This window comes from Melanostigma gelatinosum (genome assembly GCF_949748355.1).
Source record: "Melanostigma gelatinosum genome assembly, chromosome: 12".
NCBI classification, from domain to species: domain Eukaryota; kingdom Metazoa; phylum Chordata; class Actinopteri; order Perciformes; family Zoarcidae; genus Melanostigma; species Melanostigma gelatinosum.
This window is the reverse complement of record NC_136645.1, coordinates 18,802,281-18,813,347: the sequence shown is the minus strand read 5'-3', so window position 1 is coordinate 18,813,347 and position 11,067 is coordinate 18,802,281. Positions and strand designations below refer to the sequence as shown.

The 11,067-nt window shown below is 47.7% G+C and overlaps 1 protein-coding gene across 1 annotated transcript; it reads right to left on the bottom strand.

Moving 5' to 3' along the window:
- Positions 1 to 3,666: 3,666 nt before the first annotated feature.
- On the bottom strand, positions 3,667 to 8,610 carry npas4l (neuronal PAS domain protein 4 like). Its single transcript, XM_079280916.1, has 9 exons — positions 8,497 to 8,610; positions 7,423 to 7,586; positions 7,100 to 7,245; positions 6,904 to 7,003; positions 6,488 to 6,752; positions 6,292 to 6,401; positions 6,017 to 6,152; positions 4,640 to 5,907; positions 3,667 to 4,539 (listed from the first exon to the last, which is right to left on the bottom strand). Exons 1-9 carry the CDS (start codon positions 8,595 to 8,597, stop codon positions 4,511 to 4,513), a joined length of 2,319 nt encoding a protein of 772 aa, XP_079137042.1. The 5' UTR covers positions 8,598 to 8,610; the 3' UTR covers positions 3,667 to 4,510.
- Between the last annotated feature and the right edge of the window lie 2,457 nt (positions 8,611 to 11,067).

Here is an 11,067-nt window from a genome sequence, read left to right as displayed (position 1 = left end):
CACAGAGAAAAATAACAAACAAACAAAATAAAAAATAATAAAAAATTAAATAAAAATGTAAAACATATTTTAAGAGCAGGTCTAGGACATGGGTTTACTTTTTACTCAAACGCCAGCCTAAAAAGGTGGGTTTTGATCTGGTTCTTAAAAGTATGGATGGTATATGTAATGGCCCTCTGGCTGTGCGACCACATGCGGGTAATCACCAGCAATCACTGCCACTTCCATCAATTACTAAAAATACCCCCAATACTGCACGAGCAAAAATCGCTTGAAAAATCAAAGTGTATCTCGCAGATATCCACCCGTGTGCTGCTGTGTATTGGAATTCCAGTACAAAGCATTCATTTTTCTGAATGCTGAGCATGTGGGGGCCAAATACAAACTACCGTTGAGAGACTTTCCCTCCATAAAACCAGCAGGACCGCGTCTGTAGAAAAAAATAACTCAAACGTAAACCCATGGCAATCTGTTAGGGATTGCTGTAAAGCACAATACGACATCCAGGCATTCTAAAGTCCCTAATTGAAATTCTTACGTGAGAAAAAATGTTTTCCAACACACAAGAATTGCCATCAACAAAGGATGATGTGTTGAGCAGATTTTTACACAGCAGGATGCTTATGTCTCTTCTGTGGACTGGCACTTTGCCATAAGCAGCAAACTCCTCCCAGAGAGAGAACGGTAGAACATAAATCAAACATTCATATGCATGTAAGTCTCTGTTGTTTAGACGCCATTTGTATTCTTCTCCCTGGTTGGCCGGCCTTTCTCTCGTGCATATCAAAAGGGATGTATTGACTCTGCATGACTGGGATCCAGTGTTCAATCAGAGCTGTGGTTTCAGGCACTGCAACGGGAGGAACAGGAGAGGTCCGGAAGGAACAGGCTGCAGTCTATTTTGGCTCTTTTTGTTTGACCCAATTACGGTGTCAGTGTGCTGACTGAACCAACGCCGCCTCTTTTGAAAAGTGGGACAACAACAGTACAGACGTGCAAATGTGATGCAGCCAAAACAATTGCGACAGGGAGAAAATGAATTACACACTGAGCAGGATGAAAAGGCAGATTCAGTTTATACAATAACAGCTCAGGTGTCCCGCGTGACGACATCTTTCCGTGACCTTGGCGGCTATCGACCTGTGCCATTGCTTCCATCTGCCAAACAATCCCCCGGAGCAAAATAGACAAATCGCATTCTGGCTTTCCACGTCTTCATCTATTTCAGAATGAATGTAAACCCTGAGATAAGCTTCCGATAGAGCCCTCAAGCCCGGCTGCAGTGACAACAAAAGCATGAAGCCGGTAAATAAACGAAGACACGGCAGCGCCACCTGAGGCCCTGTTGTCTGAAATCAGTGAGAGTTTCAATTTGGAGAGTAAATGAGGTAATCATTCGCGAGAAGAAGCCACCGGTGAGGCAGGATATGAAGAGCTGGCTGCTTGTGGGAGGCTTTGAAAAAGAATCCCATCCATGAGCTGCTCTGTTTAACTGCACTGATGCGCTTTTCCCTCAGCATCCGCCCTCCAGCCATCCAACCGGAGAAAGCACTTTAGAAGCTACTGAAGTAGGGCAGATGACAGTGTTGCCTGTGTTTCTCTTTTGTCAGCTCTCCTGTCTGGTGTCATCTTCAGCCCCAATGCCGCTCTCAGATCTCAGATATGAATCATTCGAGCTGCATTTCATCGCTCACCTCCACTGGCAGGCTCCTGGAGTTCTTCCTGTGAGGCATAGGGTTTGTTAATCTAATCTCACATCATCTCAATTTAATATCAGGGAGGCGGCAGGAGAGCTGCCTGCGATATTTGACGTCGTTGTCGCACACAAACAGCCACTGATCTAGGCCTATACTACTACCACTACGAATAACAATCAGAATCATGTCTTTATTGATTTTTAAGTAAAATAAACACACAGCCATGCCTGATCTAATAACAATCATCCACAGCTACACGGGAAACTGGCACGCTGCCTTTGCTGTTGTGTTCCGTGACGTGCAGAGACGTGGGGTTGCTGGGAGTGTTCACTGTGTGCCGGTGAAGAGAAAATGTGGATGTTTTGCTGTCTCCTTGGCGTGGACAAAAACTCGTCGGTGCCCTGGACCTGGTGTCCTCGTGCCTCCGGGGAAATCATTATCACAGGTAACGCTGAGTGATGCAGGAGGACTGGAGCACAGCAGATGTGTGGACTTGTTCGGAACTTTATTTGCCATTGTACCCTTCAACAGACATCACTCTTAATTAGGTCTCCATGGATAGGAATAGGCATCTGGACAGTTTGCTCGTGAACGGACCGAATGATGTCCTTCCATGCTCTCATCGGTGCGCACACACACACACACACACACACACACACACACACACACACACACTCATACACGTGCACACACTCCTCCTTCACTTGTTTTCGCTCTCGCTTGAACAATATTATCCTCGTGGCATTTAGATGTCTGTGTTACTGGGAGGCGATTGGAGCTATCACTCCACCTAGTGGCTGTTTTAACCCACATGAGAAAAAAACAAACAATGGGGGGCTCTGCATTGCACGCACTGCACCAGCAGCATGACTGTGAGCTTTGTGCACCACAAACGTGCACATGGTCCATCAGTCACCTCAGTCAATGCACTTCTTTGTCTAACTATTCATTTCGGCGTTGAGTCTGCACATTTGTCCCAAGACGGACATTGATTTCCCCTGGATGCAGTTTAGATGCTCTCATTGGTATGACTGGCCACACCATGTAAAAATCAATGGAGCATTGAAGAGCTCATAGATGTTGAGCTGGGGCTGTTTAGCCATTTAGCCATCTGATCAGATGAAGAGAGAGAATATACAATATAGACCCATTTGTTATAAATAAGGGTTACTACAAAAAGGTGTATTTGAAAGCTGCACTAATCAATATTTCTGTGTTAACGATGGCTCAAGCTATTAAGTGTCATGGGAAAGGTGTCTTTCTCCTCAGCTCGATGGAGCTTTTTGGCATCTGTCAGTTACAGCCTGCAGCTAATTCCTAATTCACACAAACACGCAACTTCATGTCCTGATTTTACACCCGCTCACGGTTTTCAGAGCGCCACAACGACTTTCAAGACTTCCGGTTGTAAGACAGCAAGTTGTGCAGCGTGAACAGTACAGCGATCTCTCAACCTTGAAAGTCGTGTCGTGTGAACTTGGCTTTATGTTTTCTGACTAAATAAAAACTCTCATAAACCCCCCTGTTCACTACCGTCTCAGCACCAAACAGACAAAGTTGCTGGTGAATGCTATTGTTGCTGCGTATTGACAACTGTTTGCCAGAACAACCTTGTTAAGCCCTAATACCATGCATATGATGGTGTTTACTACTTGTTGTACTGCCCCCAAGTGGCTAAAGAATGTCAGTTAATCCAGGATTAAGCTTAATTTTGGTTAAAAAAAAAGAAAAGATACTACTCCAAATTGAATTTTATTCCAGCAGATATACATACTGTGTTGGCATTAATGGTGTCATGTGTGGTTTTGATTGTGTTTAAGGTATGAATGAGTCCGATAACAGGAGTCATGTACATTTTACAACTGCAGTGTGTTTTTGTGGAAGAAGAAACGCCGAATAGCTTCATTCTATCAACATGAATGTATTTTTCATTTGATTTATTTACATTTCAAATGTCAAGTATAACGCAATAACATTGAACATTCAGACACGTGCAGCACCAGTACCATGAAGAAAACAAATGGATAAAGTTTAGTTTAAGATTCACATTGGAGTAAAATAAACATTTTTTAAGACTGTTAAGTGAGAGTGATGTTCAAAATAAATATAATCAATTCATAAAATTCAGACTTGGAATGCATTCAGATGTACCACTGAGGTAGGCGTTTAACAATCGTCATCATCTCGCTTGATTGATTTATTCATAACAACATGAAAGCATTAATGTCCCACTGAGAAACAGAAGAACAGTCTTATTATTTTTTGGCAAACTGATTAGTGTCTTCCCCTCGTGTTGTTAAGGCACCTAAAACCAAACATTCCCAAATGGCTCTTGAATGATTTGTGTGTTAAAGCTCATCCAGGTAGCTTTGGAATATCGGTAATATTCCTTAAAATTCAGCACGCCTTCTCATTTATAAAATCCTTGCGGCAATGACATTGATAAAGTGCTCAATAGTAAACTGTGACTCAGCATTAGAAGAAAGACATGCCCCCATTTCAGTGTTGAAGTGATCTCAGACAAGTTTCTTTTCTTTTAAAGTACCTTTTCCATAAAATATAAGACGCAAGCAAAACATAAAACCCAGTCGACAGCAGTGTTGAGACATGAAGACAAAGCTGAAGTCTTGAAGAGCAAGTTATCTACTTCAGTTGCTTTTCTACATTCAGGAAGAAGTCTTTTGAGGGAACGGCGTCTCAGCAACGATGTCCTCCAAATGTCTTTGCTCGCACCCGTCTTTGAATCCAGCGGAAGGAAGATTGCCCTGACAATATGTCATACAAGTGGTAGTACAGTAAGTCACAGACTTATTTCAGTACAGGTTTTCTTCTGCAAGTTCATCTGAAAGGAGACAGAGAACAATGTTAATGAAATGTAAACTGCAGTGGTCATACCAAAGGAGCATCATGAGATCAGTGGCTGTTGTTTTGGTGTAAACTACCTTGCTGAAGGCGACTCTGCATATAGTGGTTGAGTTGATGCAACCCAGTGTTTCGGTCATGGCGTCCCAACTGCAAACTGAAGGGATCCATGGCGGTGAACTGCTCCGCAGGCAGCGGGTCCTCTGCGATGGTCGGGGAGAGGCCGGGGGACTCCGGCTCCGACTGATGGGACCCGCTCCTGCAGCGCAGCGAGCCCTGCTGGTAGACGTAGGCTGCAACGCCGGGGCACGACGTGCTGCCTCTCCTCGCGTCCAGGTCTTTCAGGATGCTGTCGAACACGCCGTCATCAAGCATCAGCTCGCGCTTCAGAGGAAGGGCTGAGGGGAGAGGAGGGCGATGGGGCCAGTCGCAGACCGAGGGCGGGGTGTTCGTGGTTGCGGGTCGGGACGCATTTTGAAACTGGTTGTGCGTGTGATACATGGCGAAGCTGCTGGCCAGGGAGGAGATCTGCTGAGCCAGAATACTGATCTCTGCCTGTTCCCTCTCGCTGTAGTGTGGCATCTCTAATGATGTCGGAGATTGGCTGGGGGTGAGGAGGCTGGACTGTGCGGGCAACACGTGGTAGGGGACATGATGCACTTGGACGAGGCCGCCCCCTTGTGGCTGCTCGGGGAGGCTGAAGTCGTCGTGATGCAGAGCACAGTCCGCCGGGCTCTCGCACATGTCCGACACGGACGGGCAGTCTGGAACTAATCGAGCGTCGGCCGAACAAGCTTGGAAATCATAGGCCGGTGATGAGGAGGAGGAGGCTGGCGAGCGGGCGCCGAGCGCGCCGAAGGCTGCCCGCTCAAATGTCTGGTCAGCGGCGGAGGCGAGGGAGCCGGAGGGTGATTGGTGACAGGTGAGCCCTGCCTCTGGGTAGGAGTAATAGGAGGGAGAGCACTCGGGGGAGGACAGCAGCTGATCTGTGTATCCATGCACATCCATCAAGAGGTCATGGCTGAGCTCCTCCTGCTGCGGAGTGGAGCTGGAGGAGGCTGGGCTGTAGGGAGGGGTGAAGAGAGCAGGGCTGTCTCCCGAGGGAGCAGGTGAGCTATCGGCCTGGGAGGAGGCGCACGCCACATAGCATACGTCTTGCTCGGTCTCCCTCCTCGCTTTAGCACCTGGCTCCTCGCTTTGGCTGCTGGACGTCCTCTGTCTTTTAAAGCATTTGGTGTTGCTGTAGGTCAGAGCGTGAGGCGGCTGTTGAGCTAAACAAGTTGCCAGAGGCGATGGCCCGAAGGCCACGCTGCTGATTTTCTTCTGCAGAAATCGGGCGTCCGTTTCACTGCAAGAGCAAAGCAAATGCATTACGACGACGTTCGCGACTTGAACAACATGGACTGGTGCCTTGCACTGTGGGCTCAGGTCCGCTGGAGAAGTGAAGTCCGTCATACCTGATGATGAAGTTGGTGCAGCTCACGCCCTGGCACTCGGACTCCTTCTTGGCTCGAATGTAGATCCAGGTCCACGACAGATCCTTGCACTGGAGTCTGAGCACCATCTCCACCTGGAAGCCCTCATCTGCCCGCACTGGACGGGACAGGGGAGAAACATCAGTGGTTATTATCATGCAAACTTGAAAAAATGTTTTTTCTTGCTCTGACTTTACGGAAATGAACAATGCAACCGGTGTTAAAACACCGTTTCCTGCAATAGACCGTCCACTTACATAAACGTCTGTGAGAATCTGCACTCAAAGAAAGATCTTCAGGGTGGACAAGACTGTACCACGATCGACCGGTCATTTCTTCTGCCGAATACCCCAAAAAATACACAATGCTGAAAAGGAAAGAAAATGTTTGTCAGTTACCAGTCGGAGAACATTGTGGTTATATATCGGTTTAAAGGGGGATCTGTGGATATACCTGTCCGACAGCTGAGTGAAGGTCATGTCGAGTCTGTGGACGCTGTCGAAGCTGTCACAGGAGTGGGAGTCGGAGCTCCGCAGGCGGTCGACCGTGGGGGTGCAGAGGGCCACAAACAGAGGCTGGCCGGTGGGACGGACTGAAGAGGAGGACGGCCACGACTCAGGGAACGACTGGAAGCTCCCTCTGACCGTCATGGAACAGCAGCTGCCATGTTGCAGCTTGAAGGCCTTGGAGGTTTGCATACAACATATAAAGCTCCTCTCTGAGGAAACACACACACAACGGATCAGTTTAGTCTTTCAGTAGTACGAGTAGGATAAACTTTACTGTGAATTATAATGAATTCATGGCACAAAATGAAACACGTTCCTAGTTTTACATGCTTCGCGTGATGTTACAGTCTTTAAAGTTACCTGATGGCGAGTTGTGTTCAATGTCCAGGTTTGATTTCACAACATCAATGTCAGAGCATTCCACCAAGTCGTAGAAAGTGTCTCCTTGAAGCACATCCATCTGGAAAAATTAGATTTTTTTATTTCACAGTTGGATACGAAACATGAAAGCCCAACGTGAAGCACACTAAAACAGTAGATGTCCAAATCGACTCACCATGGACAGGCCGAGATATTCATCTACATTCTCGGACACGTACACCAGCCTCCCCTGTGCGGTGGTGACCAGGATGAAGCCGTGCAGGGCTTGAAGAAAGGCCTCGTATGGCAGAGAGCCGTGTGATCTGGCCCCAGCCGGGAGTCCTGCGGGAGGAACGAGTGAGGTGAGCCTTGGTTACACTCTACGCGTCTCTGCAGGTTTCATCTTTGATGCGGTCCCTGCGGTGCCGCAAACTTAGTCACATTTAGTGTATGACAGCGATGCAGGCTACATGTAGATGAGAGGTTCAAAGATATGAAAGAATGACTGTGAAGACTTACCCTGGAAGAGAACAGACTTCCTGATGTAGGCGCAGATGGCGGCCATGGAGTGCAGGTAGGAGAGGCGCTCCTGGTCCTCCTGGGTGATGGGCAACAGGGCGCGCATGTTCCTGATCTCGTGATTGATGTGGTCCCGCCGGGCTTTGGACGCTCCTTTGGTGGATCTGTGAGAGACCATGGTCACTGAGGTCAGGGGTTGGAGGATAACTGAGGAAACTAAATCTAGGGAGACAAAGTTTTTCTGCAGCCACATTTAAAAAAAAATTTAAAAAATCTGTCTTCAGTAACCCTCCTCTTCGCCGACAGTGTGGGAAAATAAAAAAAAGAAATCAAATGAAAGCAAAAAGGAGTAATTGGCCTGGACCGATGGAGCCTCGTTTGGCCACAATTCAGCCCGGTGTCTCTTCCTCGAGGGTTCCTATGGAAACTGCTGATATGAGAGGCTGTCGTGTCTGCGGCAGACATGAGGGCTCTCGGTACACTTTGTCTGTGTGATCAGGATCTGTCTGGGCCCATCCACAGAGAGCCTGGGGTTTTTTATAGCTGCCAGGGCTTCAGCGTGGGCGTCACACACAAAGGGGAGGCTGGGCTACTGCTGCTCCCTTCATTGCCTTATAAAGTGGGTGTCCTCGGAGCCGGGCGCCCCACGTCACAGGACACAGAAAGTGCCACAAGAGGAGAATTCTGTCAGTGTGTATCCCCGGCATCGTAACAATGAAGATCCATTCAAATTACGTACTTGAGAGCATATGTTTGAGTTTTTGTTTTTAGGGATACTCACACTAGAACTAGATTTTAAGCCTAATATAGAATATTATAACACAATTAAAGTTGACTCACTGTAAATTCCCACCAAAACATCTTGAGAGACGCTAAATAAAAAAAAAAGAAAATGCAGTACCAGCATTATTTGTTGCTGGATTACTAGATCACATACAGCACCAGGCTGCAGACGGGAGAAAACGGGATTAAGTGCTCCCCGCAGTGCGCGCGCTGCAGGCAGCAGCAGAGTCTGAAAGATGTTCTAAAAGGCCATGTGTTGATTCAGCCACTAGAGGACGTGGAGCCACTGACCTGAACCTCCTGCAGAAAGAGCTGCGGTGATCCTCGGGCACGAGGTGAAAGGCGCACGGAGCGCTGACGTGACACTTGCAGGAGTTGCACCAAATCGTCATTTTGACGCCGATGAAGCCTAATGAAAGTAAAGCACACAGATTTACCCAGGGGGGGGGGGGGGGGGATACAGGAAGTGTGGAGAAAAAGTTGAGATGTTCCTTTAAAAAACACAGACTTTAAGTAAAAACGGATGAAATAATGTTGAGGCAGGATACTGGCATCATTTGAGGAGAATGTAGGTTAAAGATCTCGTACCTCTGCGGGTTCAGGTCTGGATGAAGAGTGTCGAGCCGTTCTGCCCGTCCCTCCTTTTATAGCGCCCCAAAAACCTGACACCTCTCAACCAACTCAAGAAGAAGGGAAACTAAACAGGATAATGTTGCTTGTTGTGACGCGATGACAGACGATGGAGGCGGGTTGTATTTAGTGAAGTGAGCCCTAAAAATCACCCGTTAGATCGGATGCAGGATCCCATTGGGCGACTTGAAGCGGTTAAGATGTGAGACGGCATTAATGAAGCAGAGACGCGAGCGCGTGTTTGTGCTACAAGTGTATAAGCTATAAATTCACGTGCGTGGATAGCGAATAATTTCAACCGTCTGCAGGTGTTGGTCCGTAATGAGTGCGACTGTTGTGTTAATTAGATCATAAGAAAATACTTAGTTAGTGGCCAATCAACAGAACCTGGCACCGACGCTCAACGTTCTGCGCATTGATATGAATGGAGCGCTTCAAGGCGTGTGTGACTATATTCATCATCAACGAATTAACTCTCACGTTATTAGCCAACAAACGCACACTAACACAGGGGGGCTATTTCCCCGGGAGATGGGTTGGTTGATCAACCACATTGAAAACAATCCTGACGTTTTTTTTGTTATGAGACACACTAAACCAGTTCCGACGCTTGTAACTTATTTTAAAGATACTCCATTGCAAGTAAGAGCTCTGGATGTAAAATCCTACTGCAAAAGTAGGCTACAGTATTACCAGCTAAATGTACTTAAAGTATCAAAAGTGAAAGTACTTCGGCATAAAAATGGCCCCTGTATATATGTGTGTGTGTGTGTGTATATGTATATAACCGCTGACTTATTTTTCATGATGCAGTTTGAAGTTAAACACATTATTTTAAATTGCATTGTCATCATTCAAATCTCAGCAGAAAACCAGCCCGATGCATCCTTGTTTCATTTCTCAACAGATTTGCAAGGCCGTCAGCCATGGCCGTCTGTGTTCACAGGGCTTTCACTGCGTGTGTGTTAGTCACTCAATTAAACCCCTGTTGGAAGGGAATTAAGCTACAGGTCTGCAAGCGTGACTCACTGCAGAGGCTCACACAAAATCAGTTTTCGAGCAGAGGAGTAGATTAAGGGCCGCACAAAGCACTGCACCGACACTGCATTTTACAAAAGGATGCAACTCATCCTGCTGGAGCTTTTTCCATGAAAAGCTAAATTGCCCCGTTTCTCAGGCTTGAGAAATGACTTGTTGCTTTCTCTTCCATCAGTTTACATTCTCCAGCCACAGCTTCTATCCTCTGAGGGCTTGTGCTCCTTTAATGCCTCTTCTCAAATCCCCAATTTGGTGGGCGCAACAACGTTGGCGGCAGAGAACTAGAACTTGAGTGAGGGCATTGCACAGGGATGAGGGGGGAACAAGACAAAACAAATCACTCAGAACAAATCCTCAGTCTGATTCTCAAGGGCCAGTGGGATGGTCTCGAGTCCTGAGGGGAAATGACAGAGTCATTTGGCCGAGGGTCTCCTTGCATTAGCGCCTGCGTCGCTGGCCGAGCCAGGGCTCCGGGCCAGACAAGGGGGACCCAGCGCAGCCCCGCTTCCTGTGTGCGGCGGGGCCAGGCGGGACAGGGTGTCTCTGTTGCCTCACTTTAAGCTGACCCTCCGTCTGTGGCCTGCACTTAACACCGCAGATAACGCTGGCTTTATAGCACGGGGCTGGTGACAGACGGGAACAAACTGCCAGGCCGCTACTGGCAGCAGAGGCCAAGATTGGAGCTGGAGGTTCAGGGTGAGACACTTTCTAATGACGGGGACCCCCCCCCCCCATCAAAAGCAGCCGCACACGTCCCATTAGGTAGTCTGACAGCCAGTGGCACCACGGCTTCAGAGTACCCACTGAAGTAGACGATGAGGGCTATCAGACAGGCCGGCTGGGGCAGATCCAGCACTCTGGATCTCAGCAGGAAGCAGAATCTGGGTTCAAAGACCTGCTGACTATTAAGAGCCACATACAGTAGCTCCGAGAGGAGGCCGAAACCCAGAGATAGAGTAGGACATCAGAGCACATCTGGCTTGTTTAGGTCACATTCATTTAGGTCTTCCACTGACTGGACACATGCACACCATTTAATAGTTTCTGGGGCCAAATCTGGCCCCTTGGCCTGCAGTTGGAGACCCCATGGTGTGTAGAGTCTATTTGCAAAGGCAAAATATTTTTTTGCCTTTCCAACTTCGACTGTGATGCATCAGATTGCAAACGACAGACACTGACTCACATGTTCCGATC

Bases quoted from the DNA above. Each gene is read 5' to 3' on its own strand.
- npas4l (XM_079280916.1), bottom strand. From the start codon at position 8,597: ATGACGATTTGGTGCAACTCCTGCAAGTGTCACGTCAGCGCTCCGTGC. The intron at 6,153-6,291 runs GTAAGTGGACGG...TGTCCCGTCCAG, and splicing joins AGATTCTCACAGACGTTTAT to TGCGGGCAGATGAGGGCTTC. The intron at 5,908-6,016 runs GTATGACGGACT...TTGCTCTTGCAG, and splicing joins TGCACCAACTTCATCATCAG to TGAAACGGACGCCCGATTTC.